This window comes from Sinohyriopsis cumingii, chromosome 19 (assembly GCF_028554795.1).
Source record: "Sinohyriopsis cumingii isolate HCF-2022 chromosome 19, ASM2855479v2, whole genome shotgun sequence".
Classification (NCBI taxonomy): domain Eukaryota; kingdom Metazoa; phylum Mollusca; class Bivalvia; order Unionida; family Unionidae; genus Sinohyriopsis; species Sinohyriopsis cumingii.
This window is the reverse complement of record NC_142979.1, coordinates 59,403,596-59,429,835: the sequence shown is the minus strand read 5'-3', so window position 1 is coordinate 59,429,835 and position 26,240 is coordinate 59,403,596. Positions and strand designations below refer to the sequence as shown.

General features: G+C 34.5%; 1 protein-coding gene across 1 annotated transcript in view; it reads right to left on the bottom strand.

Moving 5' to 3' along the window:
- LOC149775789 (syntaxin-like) overlaps positions 1–26,240 on the bottom strand; it is a 124,003-nt gene that overhangs the window by 84,325 nt on the left and 13,438 nt on the right. Inside the window, exons 2-3 of the mRNA XM_089943548.1 lie at positions 23,718–23,798; positions 3,010–3,109 (exon numbers count right to left, since the gene is read on the bottom strand). Coding sequence (XP_089799674.1) covers positions 3,010–3,109; positions 23,718–23,798 — 181 coding nt within the window. The remainder of the gene's footprint in view (positions 1–3,009; positions 3,110–23,717; positions 23,799–26,240) is intronic.

The following is a 26,240-nucleotide window of genomic DNA, read 5'->3' as shown; positions in this document are numbered from 1 at the left end:
GATGTGAGCATGATGGTATTATGCAATGTTACATCATTATTCCGGATGTTGCTGCAGTCCTACTGGAGAAATTTACACAGTGAAACATAGAAAATGAGGTATATGAATATCTTCAAAACGAGAGCCAATACAAATTTTTCACGGTTATATTCGTGTTCGGCACACCAAAATACTACAGATTAGGGCCTTTTCAAGTCAGTAATGATTTCACTGTTGACCAGTGGAATTGAGTAGAGGCCCCAAAGGTGATCAAATGTGGGAAAAGGTAAAAAGACTACAACAAGAAAATAAAAATCTTTTGGCAGATTCAGATACAGCTAATGTCGAAATGGTGTGAACTATTAATGAAGAATTCAGGTGTAATATTTAATGACAGGCAGGCAATTGATATCCATTCACATGGTGTTCTCACAGCACAGTTCCAGCATTCTACAGTCTTGACAGTAAGTAAGGTTTGGAAATAACTGTTACCTGCCAGTGTTGTGAAATTAAAACTGTGTCAGGCATTGCTTGTTTGTATTAAATTGATGTTGGCTGTAGAATCTGCTAATTCTGCTGCTGTGAAATAAAATATTAATGTTCCATAATGCAAAAGCAGACCAGAGTTTTATAATCTTTGTTAACTAATTACTCTTAACAAATGCCATATCTGTCTACAGCTGGATACAACTTGTGTGAATATACATGTATACAGTACAGCAGTAGATCTGGATGTAAACTACATCAAAGAATTATGAGGATATATGCTTTTCAGGGTTGGGTGTGCTATACAGATAAATATGTAAACATGTGCCAGTGATGAATTTGCTTCAACCACACAACAGTCAGCCTTTTGTTTAAGTGGCTAAAAGAGCCCACTATGATCTTATTCAGAGTCATTGATCAAGGAAAACATAATGGTGGGTCAGAGTATGTATCCACTCTGACAAAGATGAACACTTCTCCAATCATCATCATTACCACTGCTCATCCATACTGTGTCTATGCTGAACTGGAAAAGATGCAGTATGATATCACTGTCAGTATGTCCAAGAAATGTTTCATTATTAGTGTGAATGAAAAATGGGGGGGGGGGAAAGGGTGGAATACTCCCCTCCATTTGAAAACAAAGCTCTCAAAATTCTGCATGATATGCCATTGTGTGACCTCTTATTATTCTTCTTGAGTCTTGAGCTGGGGACTTTGCTATAGCATAATGAGGTGCAAACCTGTGTAAAGTATTACCAAACTATCTCTTGGAGTTATGAACTAACACCATGTATAAAGAAAATGGTCAATGACATAGATTATCTCATCTTGTGACTTTGACCTTGAGTTGATGTACTGTGTAAGACTTTTTCAAGTCAAGCTATATCACAGGCTTATGGTTCACTTAAATATCTTCAATGGTTTAAATATGATACCTGTATACGGATTAGTTACAGATTTATATTTTTGCCTGCTATGACTGTGACCTTGACCTTTGAGATGGGTATGGCTATGTTATGTGATACTCTGTATAGATAAGATATATTAATGGTTCAAGTTTCACAAACAAATCTTCACAAGAACAAAATTTGGATAAAGATACATGAGTTAAATTTACTTTGCAGTGACATTCACCTAAGTGGGTGGGGGGCTTACCTATGGTACTTGACACCTTGTCAAGTCATGGTGCATATTTGCACCAAGTTTCATTTCTTCAGTAGTTCCATAATAATGCCCAGATATGAGTACAAGTCACAGAATTACACTTTCCCAAGCTGTGAGCTTGACTTCGAGGCATGTCTAGTCACAATACATGTACATACTTCAGAAAAGTTTCACAAAGCAAACAAATTGCAATAGACAATTGGACAATGCCATAATATGCCTGACATAAGATGGGCACATAAAAAGGTGTGATTTTCAAGAAAATTGTGAAATGTAATGAAAAAATAATGATAGGATTTGCAAATATTTGTGACTTTCATGTACTAGGTTGATTTGCCCACCTTAGCATAATCCCAGAATGCTCTTCCTAGAACAGACACTGCATAGTAATAATTTTCATGTGTTGGATCTGAAATATTGTTAAACCTGTATTAAACCAACACCTCTGGAAAGAAGGGCTTGATAACTGTACAGCTGGTCACAGTGAATGAAACTTCTACCTGCCCTGCATAAATTGTACACACCCTACACTGTTAATGATACAGAATCTGCAAAATGCCACTTGCCTAATTGGGTGAGTATTTAAAAAAAACACTTGGCCCTCCTCCATCACCATTTGTAAATATGAAATTCTTATTTCATTAATTTTCATTTTTTTTTTCTTCCTATGTGAAATTTGTAAATATGAAATTTTCTGGGAAGTGAGAAAATGTTCTGACATCATAGGTGGTTGTACAATCATAATGGATGTTGTTTTCTTAAGCAATTCTGTTTAATGACCTTGAAACTGTGGTTGCTTAACACAGGTGGTTGCTTACTAAAGGTGACCCTGATGACAGGTTTGATTGAATGTTGTTTGTACCAAAATGAATAATGAAGGTTTCATCTGCAATAATTAAAGCTAAAGAAACAAGACATTGCACGTAGTGAATCCTCCAGGTAATATTACGAAGAGAAAATTGTGTGTGTGTAAGTGAGAGAGAGAGAATAAGAGAAAGAGAGATGGGGACAATTATTCTACATGAAATAGCTTCCATTAGCCACTTCTGTATGACATTCTACTACAAGCCAGTGCAAATCAATGACTAACTGCAAAATTACCAAGATCTATTGTTGTATGATATACATTTACTGTCATTTTTGGTTTGTGCAGTTCATTTTACTCCACAATCCAATAGATTATTAAACAAGCAAATGCACTTCCCAACACTTAATCAAAACATATTTACAGAAACGACCAACAAGCAGTCTCTCTCTCCCCACTCATTTTTACATACACATAAATGGTACATAGCACAAACACCCACTCACATACATGCATGAGGAAGAGGAAAGAGAAGCACAATTCCCACCCCTTATAAGTAATACAATGCTTACTGTCATCTGTCTGTGGAGCTGATAATATTGCACTATGTTTTAATTTGACATCTTCTACATTGGACGCTATTTTGTCTATCATCTGCCGTATTTCTTCCACCTGCAATGAAAAATAGGCACTAACATTATATGCAAAATAAAAATATGACAATATCATTGGAAACTCAAAGGTACACATATCCAACATAACTGTAACTTTCTATCATGTGAAACACCTGTGAGATTGCTTGTCTATCAGGTGTGCCAACTTGATAAAAGTCAAAAACGAAATTTCATATTAGCCAGGTTTCATGATAAACGGATTTTTGTATTTTTGTGTGAGAGCCCTCAGAAAACAAAGCTGTATATAATTTCTTTAAATATAAAGACAAACTGAATTTTACTTGACATAATTTATTTTATCTCTAGCAAAATCTCTTTGCAATGTTAAAATTGGACTCAAAGTGACAAGTCTGATTAAAAGCTTCATGACTAAATATAACTAAATATAATGATTAAAGACAGAATTTCAAGCAATAAGCCAAAACAACTAAAGAAACAAAAAGAGAAAACAAGAAATAATACAAATGGAGGTATGGTTGGATTACAAAGCATTTTCCCCACCATCTAAATAGTGTACTGTACCCAGTACATCCAATTAGGATGCATTCTATTTACAAAGTTGCAATCTTCGGCACTAACGTCTACAACAGGAAGTTAAATCCAGTGGTTAATCAATGGAGAGTGAAACATAAGCACTGTACTTCTCATGAACCATCTATAAAAAAGTCACATGATATTGTTTGTTGGTCTGTAATATCACTTTCAACATATTATTGGCTATATAGTATCAAAGAAATGGAAGCTGAATGCTTTTCCCAAGAAAGCACTACGGCACAAAAACCAAGCTGTCCTGGGCAAGTATTGAACACATGACCCTTGGATTACAAACTATGATGTTCTATACAGTGTGCTACCAAGGCTCCAGACCCTACAAGTAAATAGTCTCCAAGAAATTGAGGAAAACACAAACATCACTGCAGGTCATAGTGTGAAATATAGGTCAAATTTACCTAGTTTCAGTGCATTACTCATCATAATGGATCTACACACTAAATTACATGACTACTTTGCAAAGTGTCTGAGAAACAATGCAAAAACAATGGTTAAGGTGGTGGCCAGACAAAATGCTTGCAGACAAAATGTTAAGTGGACATAATGGTATTGGACAAATTGGTATGGATAAAATGGTATGGGACAAAATGGTACTAGGATTAAATGGTATAGACAAAATGGTATGGATAAAATGTTGCAGACAAAATGGTATGGGACGAAACAGGATAAAATGGTACATATATTAGAATTTCACTTGCTAATGGAAATAATAATTACCTAAAATCATAATAAAATTTAATTTTTATACACCTATTAAAATATTCATGCACCCATAAACTAACTGAAAAAGATACCAATACAAATGATTTTTTATTAAATTCGTGTAAATTCGGAAATGTTAATTGTATTTTAGAAGAAAAAAAACTCAAGTGAAACTGCAAATAACTTATGCCTCATCTACAAAATGCAATGATACCAAATAGTAATTCAATGCAATTTTAATGACTGAAAAAATTTGCAACAATTTTGAATCAACAAAATCAGTCTTCCATGACCTAAAAGCAATTTATGTCAATATACCTGTGCATTCAACCCATATAAATGTTATCTGACTGCGACTAGGTTAAAAAAAGTTTGACCTCATATGATAAATTTTATTTGAGTATGCCTTGGACGTGTGACATTTTTTAGTTTATTTTTTCTTTTTCTAAAATATTTTATAGTAGTCAGAGGCTTTGTACTTGTCTTTTGTCATGTAGCTTTATAGTCTGCACTTTATATTTCTTGAATTCCTTTTTTATTTTAAATTTTTTTTAAAATTGTTTGTACACTGTATAGGTAATTATTATAAATCTTCCATGATCAGTTCACAATAGCAGCCTATTAACGTTATTTAGTAAAAACTTGTCTGATTTTTTTACATTCTGTATTAATAAAATTGCAGTCGTACCATTTTGTCCCATACCATTTTATCCATACCAATTTGTCCAATACCATTATGTCCACTTAACATTTTGTCTGTACCAATTTGTCCACTACCATTTTGTCCTACTACTGTTAAGGTAGGTCAATGTGGTGGGAAATAAAGGACACAGAAACCTAGTTCTGACCAAAGAGTGTAGTACTCATTATGATGCAATCATATAGCAACTTTATGCGACTCCATAGGCAAAACTGCCTGGATTAATTATCCAAACTTTTACCTTTAAGTTCAAAATTCTGAGAAATCTTGGGATGTCCAAACTTTCAAATCCTGAAAAAGCTGTGATGGCTTAAGAGGTTAGATATCATGGAATTTCCAGGTTTGTAAAAACTTTTTGTACAATAGCACTAGACTGGACAAATAGGATTGTAAGACTCCAAGCTTTTAGAGGCTCATTATGTGACCTAATAAAGCTACAGGAAAAACTGAACAGATTTTCAACTAAAATGATTGCATGAGAAAGAAAACCTTAGGCTTCTGATATTAATCCATCCTAGTTATCCTAGATTTCACTGTAAAGCCAAGAAATGCAAGGTCTTGTAATTAAATGCTTTTAAAGAGGGTCTTAAAAACTACAAAGCTCAAATTGTTTCTGAGCCTGAATGAAAACTCAAGACTCTGATTTCACTAGCAGTCATTTATATTTCTTAATTCTGATTTCATCATCTTAACATTCTTAATTAATCTGAAAAACCACATCAGTTATTTTAAAATCTACTGTGCCAATAAATGCATATGCTTTTCGATATTATTAAAAATATATATTACTAATTTATACATTGATGTATATATACAGTGTTCCAGCTAGATATTTGGCCACGGAGACTTTTGTCATTTTCACCTGAAATGGGGACAGGAAAAATATCTTGGAGGTTATTTTATGAAATTTCGTAAAACAATATTGGAAAGAAAATATTTTTTGTAGGAGTCATTAACTACTGGATATCCGACATCATAGGTTCCACAATTTTGGTAGTGATGTGACCACCAAATGGCAAATTTCATCAACACTCCTTGTCCTGCCTGTAAACAAGACATCTTCTAAATGAATTTCATGAGGTATGGCTTGATGTTTAAGTCTGCTAGGCCCAGTAGTAAATGGTTACCTATGCTAACAATGCACCGTATAGCCAACTTCCAATTACCCAATGCACTCTGACCCCACCCCAACATAAATGCCAAAATATCTGGGTGAGTGTGTGATTTGGATTTTTAACATAGCTTTAACAATTTTTCAGTCACATCACTATGATCTTGGCAGTGTGTCAGTTTATAGTGATGTCTTGCACTGGGACATCATACCGCAAACATGTAGCATGATGTCTCACCCAGTCACAATATTATGACTCCAGCCAGACCAGTCCTAACACTAACCTTGTTTAATGATGAGCACATAGCGAGGTAGCTGTTAGTACCATTTTTATAAGTCTTTTTAGTATGACTTGACTGGGGTTCGAACCCACAACCTCCCGCATCTGAGGCAGATGCTGCAACCACTAAGCCACCGAAGCAGTACCCAACATATTTAAAATGAAGTAAGAAAGGTAAGAGGAAATGTGGACTGGCATTTCCACAAATTTGCAGAAGTTGTCACTTTTAACATACATGCAGCTCACCCTGATGCTTAAGCAGGTGTGATAGGCAAGATAGGAATTTGCAGAATATCACAGCATAAATTTTAGACTTATAGTACACCAGAATTTCATTTGAAGGCAGGAAGTAGTGCAGAAGGTATAAGACTTCAAAAATCTTCCATTGTTGCTAAGTATTGAATCAGCTTAAACACGTTATTTAATACATAAAAGAAATCTAATTGCCTAGTTCCCTATGAAACTAATAAAAACCTTAAGCACAAAATTTAACATGCTATCATAGCAAACCTAAAATGTGAACTTTAATCGCAAAGTTCTGACCATTAACTAATAAAGCTATGAGACTGGGTACGAAGGTATAAATTAAAGTTATTCTAATGAAAACATTTGTCAAATTTAAATGCAAAGTTCTTTCATAATCAAAACCATCAATACACACTTAAAACCAGTGTATCCCCTAGGGGTGCAAGACTGAGAGTCAAAAATCTCCTTAGTGTCAAAACTGGGGGTCAAATTAAAAATTTGGGGGTCTATGAAGCGCAAATGAGGGTAAAGGGAAACACTGCTTAAAACTGGCTGTCTATACTTTCTGATGCTGATATCAATGATGTCAAGGTCAAAGCACCAGTTCTTAAACTTCATACTGGCAAGGATCTGTTGCAGCTTAGTTGTTACAGTGCAAGTCTTGTAATTGAAGGATTAAGGATTCAAGACACCTATCAAGGCCTGGAGCGTATGGCTTTGGGAATGGCACTTAGCACCCATTTTCCTTGGATTGATATAGCCAAAAAATGTAGCAGAAGTCCATTTAAAACCAACAAGACAAGCCAACTTCAGTCCGATATGCTATGTGTAATAACATAAAGATTTGGGACTTTATATCAAGAATACGATCAGAGCAATGCAGGGAAATTCTAAACAAAACCTTAAGAAACTGATGACAACAACACAAGACTCAGCAAATGAAGTGACAATGTCTTGCTACATGTACTAATCTGTGGTCAACAAAAATTATGTTAATTAAAAAAATACAAAAAACAATTTACTGTGTACTGAAATTTTAGCAACAACTGGCTTCTGGCCACATTCCATAGATAGTATGTGTTACAATTCAATGAAAGTGGCTTCACAGTTTTACCCTACACATCTAAAACCATAGTATAGGATTCCCACAATACTGTTATGACTCAAATGTCATTCTGATGAAATTGATTTTTACATCCAATCTTTATATCTTCCCCTACAAAAACAAATAAAAATGTATGGGATAGGTTTCCACTGCCTGTACAAATCTCATTTACTAACTCACAATCAACCGATACATTATAATATACTAATATTCTCAAAGAATAAATATCCTTAAACAGGAATGGATCTAACACATCCAAAAAGTAAAAAACAACAAAAACATCTTGATGTGATGAGGAAATGAAAATGATTAATGCCACTTCGATTTACTGGGTTTGCCTCAAACCCTTTATGTGCAAAGATCAGTGTTTTGTTTGACAAGGTTTTGCTTTCTTTATCCTCCAAGATTTAAAAGTCTGGATGTACTTCACAATTAAGGCTCTCAAGACTATGTATGCAGGGCCTCCCTTGGAAATTCACCAAATTTAAAAATCTGCAGAAACTTTTCAGTCATAGAAGCCATTTTAAGCCATGATGAAGAGACTTAAACAAATGCATAATAATATATTAGCCACATTTTTTATACATACAAACATGACAATAAAACAGTTTTTACATGTTTTTATTACATTTTAAAGCACAAGAATAACTAATAAATATAACAATACAGTACCATTATATACATGTAAAGTTCAAAGTATAGCATATGAAAAGCATGGATGAATAAAAATGTTTCTTTTTAACTGATAATACAAAATGCTGCTTAGTCTTTATGAACAATGTCACTGAAACCTTATCACTATCCACCTTATTTTTCACCCAAACTATTTCTTAAATACCTTCCTGAAATAAAAATTCTCAACACTGGGCCCATCAATAGAAATTCTCGCTAAATTTTTCAGAGTAGATATACCCATAGAATTTCGTAAGTTTGTTTTGATCAGATTCTGAGGACTGAACCCTCTCACATTCTGCAGTAGAAATAGGGGCAAGAGTTAACCTGGTAGCTGCCTCAGATGCAGCTTGATATAAATCTTTGTTTTTCAGAGCTAGATTAGCCACATTCTTTGTGCTTGATAAAGAATTATTTATAAAGTAAATTTTTTCAATTTTCATTGATATAAGCGACTCAGGCTCTTTACAGTCAATGACTGGCATCCTTGTGGGGGCACTCACCAGTTAACATGTATTTTTGAGAGAGTGACGTATGTAAGCTGAAGTAGTTCGCATTTAAAACATGCACAATGGAGAGAATGTTGGCATACCTATATGCTACATTAATGTAATGTGGATGCTATTTCTTTGAATATTGTACTTTTGGAAACTTTACATGATTTAAGCACACTGCTAACTAAAATGACTGCTCCCTTGTGTTAAAAAATCAGTCTGAATTAGTCTAAAGTACACTATACATAGCAGCTATTAAAATTGGGAAAATGAATTTTGCCAGACTAGACAATACCAGCTTCTGAAAGTGCAATGAATGAATTACCATATATATAAAATGTAAAAAAAAGTTATCGGCTCTTTTTTATACAATTTACCTGTGAAGTTCAGGAAGTGAAAATGACCAAGTAGAGCTAGCACTTTTTTGAAAGGTGCACATCTGAAGAAAGGCCAAGCTGTATACTCTATAACCCATAGTACACCCATCAATCATACACCAAAATAAAGGGAATTAAAGGTTCTTTGAATTATACCCAAGATATACAAGGTCTTTTTTAAATAGCCAGTATAACCAGTGAGGAAAGCCAGGGAAATTCTTTTTCTTTAAAATCCTAACTCTATGCAAAATACGAAACTTTAGAGCGCCACCTAAGCAGTCCTAAGTACATCTCACACTCACAGTTTGCCATCAATATAAATTAACAACACATTCAAATGACACCCAATCTTTTTGCTGATCTGTTCAACAATTGAGTATATCTCCTGATCATTCCTTATTTCTTACTAATCACATTTAATTGCTTATCAAAACCAACAAACAGCTTGCAGTTAGTTGCAATCATGTTCAAATAACGACTTATTCATCATTTACCAACATGACCCACTGACTGCTGCAGATAGTGACAACTGGTATTAAGTAGCTAGTCGCTTATATCAATGAAAAATAAAAAATTATAAAAATGTATCACCAGCAACTTTTACCAGTCAGTAAAAAAAAGCACAGCTTTAAAAAAAAAAATCATAACTGGCGATAAGTGCAAAGCTTAGCAGAGGCCATGTGTACGGAAAGTTGTTATTGTTGTTGTTGTTGTTGTAGGGCTTAACGCCATTTTTCAGCACAAGATAGGCTATACATGGCTGCCAGTATTAATGGTGGAGGAAGAACCCGGAAAACCACCGGAAAGAACCACCGACCCACGAGAAGCTACTGGCAGGTTCTCTCACATACCCACATTGGCCGAATCTGAGACTCGAACCCACGCAGACAGAGGTGAGATGGCAGTGATCTGTAACGGTGAGCGCTTTAGACCACTCGGCCACTCGGGGCCCCGGAAAGCTGTTATACTGTAGCATGTAAATTTTATAAGATGACTATGTTATACTTTAAACTTCTGTGTGAACTGTGTTCAAAATTCTAACCAGCAGACTTGAGCAGCACATTAATATCATCATCTTGCACTTTCCCTGTCTTTACTCCCAAAGCACATACAGGTGTACATACGACTTTAACCACAACATGCCTACATAAACTACTGCTTACTGTCTAACATTTGCCAACAAGTCTTCAACTTGTTTCATGTCCTGATATCCAATGATGTAAAACAGCAATAGGTACTCTATATGTAGTGTGAAATAGTATGGGATTTTTAAAATTCAACTGGAGTTGTTAATGATCAGAAAAATGACTGCCTTTTGTTAGGCAATGACAGTGAAGTGACTTGTTGTTTGGCAATGACAGTGAAGTGACTCATTTGGCAATGACAGTGAAGTGATTTGTTGTTAGGTAATGACAGTAAAGTGACTTGCTGAAGGACATAAAAAGCTGCTGACCCACCATGGTCTGTCAACTAAATCTGGAGTCCAGCATTCTAAGCATGTAGCCCTACACCTAATCTGGTATGTAACTATTTATTCTCCTGAAGTGACTAAAAATGGTCATCATAGTGAAACCAAATAAGTAGACTTTTTTTAACAATTTGATTAGGAAAGGATCTTAAATGCATTGATCCTGCAAGCCATTTCACACAGTTAGCAATATAACTGATAAAAACCTTGCCTCACACACATGGTATCAGTTATTGAATATTGTCTTAGATAAGCATACCCCAATGGAAAAAAAAGCAGTTATAAAATGTAAATTCAAGCATATTACCCCTGAGATCAATGAAGCTTGGCATCTAAATAATAAATGTTATATTCATGGGAATGGTATGTGAACTGATTACAAATTTTGATTTGTTTTGCAATTTGCATACCGGAAATGTGATCAATTTGTTGACACATGAAATGGCACCACCATTCTAACACTAACAGTCCTTCCCAAGATGATAATTCTCAAGGTAACATGTGTATCAATAATGCATGGTAATTAGGTATCATGATACATATCAGTATGCAGCACAGGTGTATTGTTTCACCCTTAATTCTGTCAGATAGTTTTTCTTTATGTTCCGAAAGCCTTTGATCAAGCTGATCAATAAATTCTGCTGCAAAAGTTAAATTGTTACAGATTTCATAATTCTTTTTTTAAATGATTTAGATCAAACCTAAATCGAAGATCTTAACAAGTAGCCACTGGCAATATTCACATACAAACCTGTACTGTTTATTATGTGGTCCATCAAGGGTCTGCTTATAGGCCCTCTCTTCTCTCTTATTTATGTAAATGATATTCCATTACATAAGGCATTCCAATGTACAGATTTATTTGCCAATGATGCAACTTTACATACATCCAGTTGTGATGCTGGGGTTATCTAAACAAGATGAGAACTTATTAGAGTTTAAAGATGAGCACAATATACTAAGATGGTAATAAATGATGGCATGAATCCCTCAAAAAGTGTGATGCTCTATTCAGTATTAATAGAAAAGAACATCCCGGGATTCAGGACCATTTCTTCTTTCTAATTGCTGAGTGCTGAAACCATCTCTGATATTTCTGAGCAATACAGACTGCACATCCGTGGTGGCCATATTCCACCTCAGATTGGCACAGAGTTCATTTAGGATTAACAATATCATTTGATTTGTTGTTGCTGTTGTAGTGTTTAATGCCATTTTTCAGCACACGATAGGCTATACATGGCGGCCAGTATTAATGGTGGAGGAAGAACCCGGGAAATTCCCAGAAAGAACCACTGACCCTCGAGAAGCTACTGGCAAGCTTTCTCACATACCCACATTGGCCGAATCCAAGACTTGAACCCATGCAGACAGAGGTGAGATGGCAGTGATCCGTAATGGAGAGCGCTTTAGACCACTCGGCCACTCGGGGCCCAACATCATTTGAATTCTTTCTGTGACAACTTCATATTGATTCAGTTTTAGAGCAGAAATAAAAAGATTTTAGGATATGTCAGATTGGCATTATTTTAATTTAGGCTAAACAAGACACCATAAGAAATCTTTGTTGAAAACCATGTCAATAAGACTTTCGATTTAGGATCAGTTGTAATAACAAGACTTCCAAGATGGCCATATTGGATACTGTAGTATCATTTATTTTCGTTACGCTCAATTTTTGTGGTTTTGTATAAAAGGGCATTTTCGTGCCAAATCCAATACTGTATTATAATCTATTTTCGTTGGACTAAATTTTTCGCAGCTTTGTATATAAAAAAAGGCATTTTCGTAGGTACTTAAATTTATGATTTTGCATGTCAAAGTTTGCTTATTAGTAGGTATTTAATTTCATGGTTTAACCTCTACAAATACCCAAAATAAAAGGGGCCCCGAGTGGCCGAGTGGTCTAAAGCGCTCACCGTTCCGGATCACTGCCATCTCACCTCTGTCTGCGTATGTTCGAGTCCAAGGCTCGGCTAGCGTGGGTACGTGGGAGAGCCTGCCAGTAGCTTCTTGTGGGTCGGTGGTTCTTTCCTGGGTTTTCCAGGGTTCTTCCTCCACCAGTTATACTGGCCGCCATATATGGCCTATCTTGTGCTGAAAATGGCGTTAAACCCCAGAACAACAACAACAACAACAACCCAAAATAAAGAATACAAAAAAATAAAACTATGCCAACGCAAAATGGCGGTCACTTTTATGTTTAAAGCAATTCCACCACCTGTATGAGCACAAATCAAAGACCTGGGAAGTTCAATATTTACACGGTGTTTTTGACCAAGTGAATAAAATCAGTCGAAGTTGACACAACCAACAACACTAAAACAATACTTCCATCTCTATGAGCATAAATAAAACACCTGTCAAGATTGATCACCTTTGGCATTTTTTCATTTGAGTGCTCAACATCAAAGGAAGCCGACACAGCCAACAACACTACAAAAATCGGTTATTAAAGACAACTTAAAGCCACACTTCCACAAGTGGTATGCTAAACAGGTCATGGATGCCATTATGGAAAAAGATGTTACTGGTGACTATCAGTGCACAGTATTAGTAAACCTTGCAGCCTCATGCAGTAATCAATCCTATTCATGCCCAATGGATAATTGCAGCTCGCGACAATGAGTGAAAGATCGGACCTAATTATCAGTGGTTTTGGGAAAGCTGGACTTGTTTAATTCAGCAATTTGGGGATTATTTACCCAGGAAGCATTTGTGAGTACCATGAGACTTGATTGACACAATGTTGATACATCTGCGTTGTCCAAAAATCTGTGAAGGATGAGCTTTAATACTCTACCGTAATTAATGTATATAGTGTTTAATTAATAATAGTGTTTCAAGAAACAGTTATAGTATTTTACAGGATTGTCGTTCTTTTGGATTAAAAATGCATGAATAAAATAAAATGTGCTTTCAGAAGGATTTAAATGTTTCAACAACAGCTGTACTTGAATTAAGGATCGATTTGAATAAGTATTAAATGTAATTTTCATATATAGTACTGTTAATTTTTATTATTCTTTTCTTTCATTTTCAGTATTACTATTGTTTGATTACCTTATGCTTTTTTCTCTATTTTTTTTCTCTATCCTTTATTACCTCACATATTGATTTAAGGATGAGAGTGTAAAATTACAGCTATCGGATACCTTATCAAACGTGTGCATGGAAACAATAAAAAATTATTTATAATTCTTGTTTCAAAAGTTTAAAATATATACAATAAAACAAACACATGTAAAAGCAAATATTTAAGTACAAGATTACAGTATTGACCTTGATTTATCAAATACTAGTAGCTGTGTTAATCTCTAGGAATGAAACACTATAAGAAAACTTGGAGGGGGGCATCATCCTACGTGGCTCATTTTTTGTTGGGGATTTAAATTTGTGGTTCAGGACAAGAACAAAAACCACGACAATTGGTCCCCTATGAAAACTGATGATACTACAATATCTGACAAACATCAAATTGATTTAGGTATAACTAGAAATCATAATAAGTCTTTTAGTGAAAACACCATGTTGATATGACCCTGCATTCCAGGATAGTTGCAACAAGATGACTGCTGTGGCAGTCATATGTACTGGATGTCTGAGTGGCACTATCTTCATCTTGGAACAACTAATGTGTGCATGCAAAAGTTGTGGCTTTTGAGGAGTAGTGCCAACAAACTTGTGCAAAAGGATGACGACATGTTAACCAACAGGTCAGCCATCAGCTCCTCTGGTTCCAAGTAGAGCTAATAAACTACATATCTGACATCAAAGACATCATAAAAACTATGCAAATTAAGGGGACCCATGACAATTTCTTGCAATAAATCTCAATTAAAAAACTTTTAGGTTTATCAACAGAAAATAATTTATAATGGATTGACCATATTGTCAAAATTTGTAAAGCATTGTCATCCAAACCCACTCTACTCAGTAAACTAAATACTTATCTACTGACACATTATTCTACATTACTATGTACATGTATATTCTTCCAGCTCTTGTTTACTGTTCAACTCATTAAGGAAACTGGCAAATTTAAGCTTCAACAGAAATGGCAGCAGGTGTTATTTTAGATGCTCTATTAATTAGTCTTCTAAAGCATTACTGATAAAAACTAAAATTGCTTAAGATATTTTATCCCTCTACCAACGAACCAAAGTGGAGGGTGTTAAATCCCCTACCATGATGTACTGTATAGGGTTTCAAAAAAACTTGGTGAGCTGTACTATATATGTCTACATGAAGCTGATTTATTCAGGCCATATTCAATCCTGTACCCACAGAGGTCAACATCAAATGGAAAAATGTCATCCATCAAAACCAGCTGCAGAGCAATTCAGGAAAAGCTTCCATTACATTGATACAGTTCTATGACATAAGCTTCCATTGCATATAAAATCTGCAGAAAATATTGGAGTATTTAAGAACAGATATCATGAGCATGAATGTTAAAGATCAAGATTATATAATAGTATTTAACCTAATATCTTGTGGCTCCAATTTTCTCAATACCATATTTTTCATAATTTAAAAAAAAAACATTAAAATACTAAATACTTATTTTTCAAGTTGATGAATATAAAACTTTCAAGTTCGAACTTAAACTAAGAAATGGTTTGCCCATACTAAAAAATATGGTCTTTGAATAGACTCAAGACTGAAATCACTCTGATTACCCACTGTACTGTATGGATTAACTGAAGGTGTTGTCAACAGGCAGCACTAAGAACTGCTGATGAACTCAAAATTACCAAATGTGTAATATACCTGAAGACTTCTTTCTCACTAAAGTGGATTAACTTATGTGACATAAAGATTAGCACATATGTATGGGGTTATTATTTTTGTTTCAATTAACAATTTCCAGTAAGCCAAGCTGGGTTGAAATTTATTCCTAATAAAGAGGTCAAACAACTCCAACACAACAGTTTCACAAGTTCTTGTCATCTCACTTTTATTCAAGCTTTTGCAGTATCTTTCCATTTTGTCTTACAATGCATATTTACTTCTGGTTGCAGAGGTCTGCCTTTCTGGGTATGTCAGCACCGTTTGTGTCTTTTACCATTTCTGAAACCAGCTCTTGCTTTTTACTATGGCTATATAGCAAGGACTGTGAGGACATGCCCTTAAACCCTATAAATAAATACATACACATTTGAATCAATAATGACCATGATCATGCCCCAAGGGGCCAGCTTCTCAGCTAAAGCCATCAGGCAGAAAACATCGAAAGTCAAAAACTGATCTCAGGTGACTGCAGCAAACTGTCATTTAATAATCAAGTATTCTACACCCATGTCTAGAACTGCATTTTCTGGGAATCAATTGGGTATTTTGCAAACACTGCAAAACACAAACTTGTGATACTAGACAGAGTTTTAATCATAAAGATGTTAATCATGCCTGTGAGAATGCATAAATGGCTAAGTGATCTAGACTAACTCAGGCAGTACTTGTTTATATGGCTCTATCTGAGTGGTTTCAAAGTGATTAAGTACTCTCCTGGCTCGTCCCGACAGAACAGGCCATACTGACCAGTTCACCAGATGCACCATTACAAAACATTGACTTTGCTTACAGCAGGAGCAATATTCTGGCAACATCTGACAAATGCTTAAAATAAAATTGTTTTGAACAACTTTTGTTGAAAAAGATTTTTTATGCATTTCATAACCATTTGTGTAAAATATACAAATATGCTGTGATTACAGAATACATTTATCCAAATGCATGAAGACTGAGAACAGTTTCAGGTTGTTCGTGTATAGTTTATGACTGAAGATGCACACACTTATACCTGGATACTACTCTACCTATGTTTTCTTCCACACAGATACTTGGTACATTATCATGTAACTGCTTTTGTACTGCAAGAAGTGACATCTGGCTAAACCTTGGCTTATTAGAGCTGTATTCAATGTTTTTGAAGTTTATTTATGAGAGATAAACTGCATGAATTGGTATTATTATTTCTAAATAGTTCCAATTTTAAGTGTTTACTAAGCTACTATTCCACTGCCAGCATTTAAGGCTATAATTAACTCTAACTCTTTGCATTGCTATTTATTTCAGTACCATATATGCTTGCTTAGTAAGTGGAGTCAAACTGCAAACAAGGTCCCTAATTTGCTGTAGCCTAATTCACCTGAAAATCAGGGTCTATGTTCTTTGTTTGACCGATTACTCCAAAAAACTGCAGATCCAGATCTGCTTACTCATCAATTGAGGGCAGATCAGGGTCTGTCCAGTTTCCAGCTGGATTCTTCTTATAGGCTAGCATATATGGTATGTATATGCACAGACTTGACAGAAGTACGTGTTGTCTGATGTTTTTGCCTTGATTTCATCCACTTGTGTATTTATTTCATTTGCCTGTTTGCTAAAATATTCTTTTTTTAACAATGATAAGCATGCATGTGCTTATGTCAGTAAAGATCTCTAACATTTAAAGCTTAAATCAATATGTTTATTACTAACATTTTACAGTTACATAATTAATTCTACACGTAATTTAATTTCATCAAGGTCCAGAGGCAAGCTTTATTGTATTCAAGGTACTCAAGTAACACTTATGGTTCCTTCAGTTCACACATCTGAGTACATTCTCAAACAGGCCCTGACCTAACAGTTGTCCACACTGAGTAACATTAACATAACTTCCAGCTAATGCAATGTATAGTTTTACACCAAGAAGATACTATTTTGCCTCTGTCTCACCCAAGGTACTGTTTCTATAATGGTAGTGCACATACAATAAAACAATGCAGACCCTCAGAAACAAAGGAGTGCACATTAAGACTTCAATATATCAATCATTTCAATACAAAGTACCCCCTCATTATAGAAACAGCACTCTTAATTATTGTCATCAATCCCATTATTTTATTGCAATTTAGTTTAAAAATGAATTACAACTTAAATTATTCAATTTCACCAACTCTAGATAGTTCAGCTGGTCGAAACTTGAACTCACAATCCAAGAGTTATGAGTTTCACATCCACTTTGCTTTGGTGTGTACCTGGAAAAGGCATTTCATTCTCATTTATTCAGCATGTATAGTCAAATATGTTAAAAGTGCTACTAGAACTAACAACCTCAATCAAACATCCTACATATACCATGGTAAAATATATATATATATATATATATATATATATATATATATATATATATATATATATATATATATATATATATATATATATACAATGGTACACTTCTTAAATTGTATTTGTCACTGAACTACAACCTTGCTAAACCTCACGATCTTGGACTTAATGGGGTTTTTATACTTCTCCGGGCTGCTATAATGGGGGATGAGAACAAACATATTCAGTTGCACATTGTGAAGAAAGAAGAACAGTACTGTACTGAGCAAGAAATCTAGCCTTTAAGTTTATTAATTGTAAAGCCCTCGGTGTTGAAGCATGGTGAATGGTAGTACTTATATTTAGTACTGTACTACTATTCTGTGAATGGAACTATGACATCATGCCTAGTTGGGAGGGTGTTTTCAACATTTACGGTCAATATTAGTTAATTAATTAATACCTACTGTTATTCTATTCCAAATGATGACTGGTATGATTTCCGAGTATATTTCATATTCACATATAAACTGATCACAAATCATCCTTTGTCCTTTTTAATTTTATATTATTATGCTATTAATGAATGTGAGCCTCGTTTCCAGATTTAGCACATTTGGAACACCCCCCTCATTATTCCACTTAATGGTTAGTTGTTACTTAAAGTATCACTAATTTTAAAGCTACATTTTTATTTGTATTGCAAATTTTGACCATACAGAAACAAATTTGTTGCATTCACACTGAGCCAATATTCTGTATTTAACAGGTTTTTACCAGTAATTACAAATATTAATTAAGCTATAGTTTTGTTGCTATCCATATAAAAGTATGATTTCCCCTGCAAACCACACTTGAATAATGTTTCCCTGCAGCTGTTACCCACTAAGTGCCAGAATTTACCCTGCCTAAAGATGTCAAATTTTTTAAAACTTCTACTGGGTACCCATCGATCCTAATGATTGGTTACCCAGGTACCTGATCAAAAGGAAATTAAATGTCTACAAACCTGAAGTTAAGGAAACATTTTTTTTTAATTCACAGTATCCTATAACTATCACTACCTAATGTCATCTAGTAAAAGTCCAAGAATCCTCCATTGTTGTCTAGTAATCGTTGCGGTCGACTCATCATAAATATTGTCAGACTCCCTTTCCTTGGCCTCAATGTCATATGTAGTTGCTTATTTAGAGACTGAGCTTGAGCTTTGAATAACATTTTAATCATACAATTTGTGAAATCTATTCACGAATGCAGGTGAACAGTCAGTTGTGCGAATCAGAGAGCTGTCATCTAGAAAAACATGGGATTCAGGTCAGTTATTTACTGGAAAAGACCGACCTCTGCTTGGTACTGTAAAAGTACATGTATTTGCAGCTCATTTCAAAGGACTGTCAGCTTGAAAACAAAGTCAGTACTGCCCTCACAAGCACTGGCAGAAAACTTGTATATGGTAAATGGGTACACTTTGGCTCATGTTATTACCAGGGTTATAATCAACGGGCGTGTACCAGAGTACCCGGATACCCGTTTGCATCTTTAACCTTGCCAGGGGTAAATTTCCGTAAAATTCTGCAGGAAGTATAAAAGGGCTTGTCAGCATCTGTGCCATGACCTGTTTGGGTTTATGAAGGTCATTAACCCCTGAAGCCACATTTATGCTTGGGAACTTCGTAGCATCAAGGTTTATTAAGATACACCAAAGTGATATTACAGAAAAGTATACAGAGGCAACTTGACAATGATACCAAATAATCTGGACTTTATGCTTGCATTACAGAGGGAAAAACATTTTGTGTCCAGATTTTAGGCTTTTGGCCAGAGATCTAAGACAGACCAGTCTGAACTGCACACAGATGGGTGAAACTTTGCATAAAGTAGGACAAGTTGGGGATTGGGAGTAAAAAGTGTCCAGAAGAATGATGGGGTCCAATAAGAAAAAAGAAAAGAGACAGAGAGAGAGAAAATCTCCAACTTTTGCCCTTTGTTACGTGTGAAGAGTGAAGACAACAAGCTTTATAAAATTTAACAAATAATTTCCCTAGATAAACAAGGTTAAAATGAGAAAAATAATTTCTGGTTTTACGAACCAAAAAATAATCCAGGAATTAAAAAATAGAAGTCCTAGTAACAAAAATTCCTAATGAAACTGAGTTTGCATCCCAATGAAATTCAAAATGGAGGGCGATGACGTATGCTGTGGTCAGCGTTGTACTGATGTCAACAGTTCTTTGTTGAATCACAAAAAATAATATTCCAGTTTTTTAATTCTATGTAAATTTCGATAAATGTCTTTGTCCGAGAATTAATTTAGAGCACTAGTATTTCCAGAGAAATTAATCACTTTTCTTTAAAATAAAATACAATAATTAGCCCAAAAACTGGTCACAACATAAAACACTTTAACTTCTCAAGTGTTAAGGCAAGAATAATTATTATTTCTCAAAACATCAGTAATAAATCTAGCTACAGTGCAAAAATAATGCCCGGATGTGGGTCAATCCTCTGGGGAAAAAACAGAGTTTATAACAATTGCTTCATGTTATTTGTCATGTACTCCAAGTATGGCCTTGATTCCACTTTATAAATCTTACTCTGAGAAAGATTTTTTTTTTTAAATTTAAAAAAAGTTGTTTACTACAACTCTTACTGGTTCTGAATCAAGGTCAAGAACTAGGTCAGCATTAGATACAAAGTTTCTATTAGTAATTGTTTATAATACAAAAAACAGGTCAAACTGAACTGAATTTTTGGACATTGTCAAATCCAGTAAATAAAGTTACATTACAATAGCATGTAATGGAATATAAAAAAATTAAGCCACCAAACAAACAATTAAATCAAATATAAATTAAATCAAATATACCGATACATAACACCTTCTACACATCCACAAGTGAGTAGCTGGTGCAAAACAATGCTACTAACATAACTAATCATCAGGCTAAAAGAAAATTTCCTGGAAGCAGAGGTATTTTGATGTATTCAGAATGTGTTTCCTACACCCATTTCAGGCGAAAACGAAAAAAATCTCAATGGGTAAATGAACAAAGATAATTTTGTGCTCAGATGGTGTGTGAGAAAATCATCTTGCTATTTTACTACGAAGTCCACATAAGGCAGTGTGCAAAGTAAAGGTAACTTTTTTCTTTAATATTTTTCTGCAAATCAGACATTTACACTTATTCCACAATGTCTTTTTAAGTCTTTTCTTTGCAAATTTTGGACAGGTCTAAAACAAAGTTTTGAAATCTACATCTGTATAATAAAACCTTTCAGAATAATTATTCATTCATTTTTATGTTTTAAATCAGCAACTTTAGCTTAAATATCTGCATAATGGGTGTGCAGTAATAAATTTGCCCCTGTGTTATAACTAGAAATCTCTCGAGATCTCCACCCTCCATCCTACAACCATATATAGGTTTGAAGTAATTGTAGAGATAGTAAGACATATTTTCAGCATATACAGTTTGACCCGACTGTATCACTGTAGTTGGGAGCCATAGAACCCGATCAGGTTATAGACTGAACCGTGTTATAAGCAACCAGGTCAGTTAGCTGAAGAAAATGGCATTAATGATGCATGTACAACAAAAAATGTGCATGGGGGGAGGTAATAAATGTGGATGGTAAAATACATGCTTCATTGGCACAGTTACCATCTTAAATCAATGCATATTAAATGGGAAATACACCTGTAGTGAAAACAGGGCAGGCATATATAATATTTTTTACTTTATTTAGAGAACCACAGATTGGTACATATGTGTATACTGTTTTTATATGCACATCTAATGTATAGCATGAATAGTGTTATCAACACTGTGTACTCACCCATGAATCTCATCACATACATGTACACTGAATCCACAATACAAGTAGTTCCATCAAAAATATGCACACACAGAGATTTAAAATATTCAATAATTTTGTCACAGGTTGTTATACGCCTGAATTCCGTGGACAAACAGCATAATCTCGTAACGAATGATGAGGCACATTTACTTTTCAGTATGTCCCAAGTCAGTAAAAGTTAGTTTGCATTTTAAGCTACCATTGGTAGCATTTGTAAGCGTAAACTTACTTTAATTTAATTCTACATTCCCTATATGTAAGCCTGATACTAAGATGGTAATATATATATATATATATATATATATATATATATATATATATATATATATATATATATATATATATATATATAGTCATGCTAAAGGGAATATGCCAGCAGACATTACTGTAAGCATGTATCAACTTTTCACAAAAAAACTGTCGCCAACTTACACCTGAAGTGAGAATTTTAAATTTCTCAGCCAATTCCCACCAACTTTCACACAATGGATGCTGGTATGATCAATTTATAAAGCAGATAATATTGAGGCAACAGCTGATTGGTCAAAATAATGAAGTGCTAAAATTCTTCACTCAATCAGCAGTCTTCTTTTTTATGGTACCCATGTGTAGCTTGCTAGAGTGGAGAATTGACCAAAAGAAATCATTTAGAACTAAAGTTGATGGAAACTGAGACAGCTGGAAATCTTTCAAATATAAGTCACACAAATCTGTCTTGTGACAGGTAGTTACATATTTATAAAAATTTCTGCATATGTCATTATTTTGGTGTGATGATATATTAATAACGCTGCCCCAATCTTGAAAATACTGGTGATATGGGTTATGTGTAACAATGTCTGACCAAATGAAAATCATAAATTCTGACATTCTGTGTCCCTTAGATATTCCCAAATCTAACTCTTAAACTTGTATGAACACTCGTTGAAAAGGAAAATTTATGATCGCTTGTTGAAAAGGAATATTATGACACCCAGAGTATTCAAACATATCACTGTATATGTACAATCAAGAAATCAGGACAATGTATGCAACTGCAGTTTCTCAAGTTACAAACCTTTTTTTTTAATATCCTATGTTTATCGAAGGAGTCAGGGATTTGAATATAAATAATGGGAACACAGATTATCAAGATTCTACATGCAGAATTTCACCCATGACAAGATCAGGAGCATGCCTGATGAAATTGTCAAAATGTAGAAGGTAGGTTTATCACTGCATATCTGCCAAGCCTTTACAATAGGAGAAATTCATATGAAGGACTTGTATGTGCAGGAAAACTCCAAAGCCCCAAAGGCCCCCCAAAAATGTAGCATCTGGAATGCCAAGAAATGTAACTTTGTTATTGGCCTCCACTGCCTTTCTGTACGATATGTGTTCTTGAATTTTAAATGTTTTCTTATATGTTTCTCCTCAGTAGCAACTGGCTATATATTCCATAAACCCTGCAAAAATGTAACTCTCTCCAAAAAGAAAATTGCTTATGATATTCAGAAATGCATTAGTAGCATATTGATTGGGGTGTTTCTGCTTAACATTAGTCTTCGTACACTACATTGGACTTCACCTATAGTATCATATTCTATTCATTATCTGCAGAGAACATGATTATTAGAGTGTCATCCAAGACAAACAAATGGTAAATAATTATCCAGCTGCTCATGTGAGAGGTAAAATAGAAGTCACATCACATAAAACATTTGTCACATGACGTGAGCAAAAGCAAGATAATTCAGATTTTGTTTCAAATTTTGAGTTCATAATAGCAGTTTGATAATCAGAATGATAGACTGAATTGGACTGGTTGGCAGGATTGTTATTGAACAAATGATATCTTAAGTATAAAAAAAATCAGCATTATTACATAAATAGTGGGACTTATCAGCAAATACTGGCTTTTTATCAGTTAAATATAATACATATAAGTTTATATCAGTGATTCTGACCTGTTCAAAGAACTCATCCATGAAACCACCAGTGTCCACTGCCACTGGGACTTCATCAACTTCCTCCTCATCACTCTGGGCCTGAAAAAAGCAGAATGTAAAATACCAATGTGTCAATGAATGATTCAATGTCTGGCTTTGATACATGTGTTCTGCATTTAAACGCACAACTTTAATCACAACACAATGTTAATATTTAAAGATTTTTTTTGCATTTGTTCCTTATACAATCATTACAACCCAGCACAGATTATAAAATTTCTACAGCAATTGGAAGCTTGTAGAATTTTAAATTTTAAATTATGAAGAAGAAATTTGACAAGTGACATGGGATCAAATTATTTCATTACAAAAACTCATGGGACAAGATAACCAAGCTATTAAGTAAGCATATGTGTGGTTTAACTAAAGAGCTCTAGAATGGCATAATTTACTCCCCGGTTCAGTTGTTATGCGATTTTTGCCAGTTTTCAGTACAAGATAGGCCATACAGAGCTATAAATATAATTGGGTATGTACACACTTTCGGGGATATATTGTGATAGATGATCTGTGTCCATCAATATTTCCCTTGTAACATCTCTGTACATCAATATTTTCCTTGCTCTCTAATTTTATCTTTATTTATGAAAGGAAAGTAATCAAGCCTGTAATGATAAGGGATTACAGCCAAGATACAGCCATGGGGTTGAAGTCAAAGGTCAAAGGTCACATGTTCATGGGTAATATGGACACCAGCTTGTCATAAAAGCTTCATTTATGCCGACTGAGTAAGAATGATATCTGGTATGTTTCTCAAGAATGAGTAGATGATGAGTGAGAGTTAAAATCCTGAATAAAGTCATGTGCATGGTTGCGGATGGATGTAGTGTAAACAGCACACAAAAAAAAACGAACATAAATATTTGTAATAGCTTCCACCTGGAGTCTTAAGTTTTAGTAGGTTATTGTGAAGAATGCATGACATAACATCTACAACTTATTCATCAAGACAGCTTAGTGTGTGCTCATTTCTTGGCATGTACATTATGAGTGTTCAAATTGTGATAAGTACATCAGCCTTCTAATTATCAACCAGCAACAGATGAGCCATCTACTATTACTGTAAAAAAAATTCTATATTGATCCATTAATGCAACCGTGTACTTTTAACACTAACCAGGCTACTACACATGATAATGCACACATCTAAACTTGGCCAATTGCATACTGCCAAGTCCATGTGGCTTGCATAATCTATATCAGTGGTTACCAACTCCAAGATTGGGAGGACATTTTGGAGGGTTTCCAGGATTTTGACAGATGGCAAAACTTATCAAAACTGGAAACAAGGCCTTGAGACTCAGAAAAATATTTGTTAGGGTCATGGCCAAAAAAGGCTGGTAACCACTTGTCTACAAGGACTGAATGCACCATAATAAAACATCGTGTCAATGCTGTAAAATTTTACAGGCAGACAACAATAGACTAAGTGATTAAAATAAAACTGTTATGTGCACCTTAATTGTATTCTTAGAATTTTTTGCACACTGTTAAGTCAATTTATGTGTAAAATATGCAGATATGCTTATCTATTGATCTGAAGTCTTCCTACTTTTCCAACTTTTTGGGGCAAAATCAAATCTTGGAGTGTGAATGGACATCAGCAGGCAGAATACCTTTGTCATCAGTTAAAACACAATTCATGCAACTATACTACTCCCTCGATAACTCACAATGTGATAACTCGGAACCCACTTCTAGGGCAGGTCAGGTGTGATCCCATTTTATGAATGAGTATATCCCCCAGAACTGATGTATTTTTTTTAACATGAAGAAAACAGATTGGCAACTGAAACCTTGATATATCACTCATTTAATCATCAAAGACAGAGATAGTACCTGGAAATGTGAAACAACATTATGACATTCTCAACTTTTATTAAGTCATATATTTTGTTAAATTGTTTCCAAACAACATTCTTAGCACACCATAAAAACAATATTCAATGAACCAGTTAAATAAGTTTTGTCAAGTGCAATTTCTATCTTTTAGTTCAGTTGAGTGTAATCATCATAAATGCAATGTGCCCTCTTGTATTCAAATGAGAAATATGCCTATCTACTTTAACAGCTATTTCTGCAAGCACTTACATGAGAACCTAAAGATTAAACGCCAACCGTGTTTTGATAACCGACTTGTGGAATTATTTTTTGTTGAATTAAAAGCAGACCATCTTTGTATTATCACATTAATTACATCTTTTGTATCAAATAAAGGAGGTGGATTAAAAGAAAAGTTAAAAGGCATATAAATCCTACATGTGTAAGAGCTAGCAGCCGTAGTCACGTGTCAGATCAACTTATTTGAATTCATCAACTGAACACAGTTATAAATATTATTGTGCACATTACATCATTAAATAATTAAACTACCATAAATTTACACTCATTTGCAACTGTTATCAAAGACAGCACAGCAACCAAGTGAAATAAATACTTGGCAGATAAAAAGCTTTGTTTCATAGATATGGTTCACTGTGG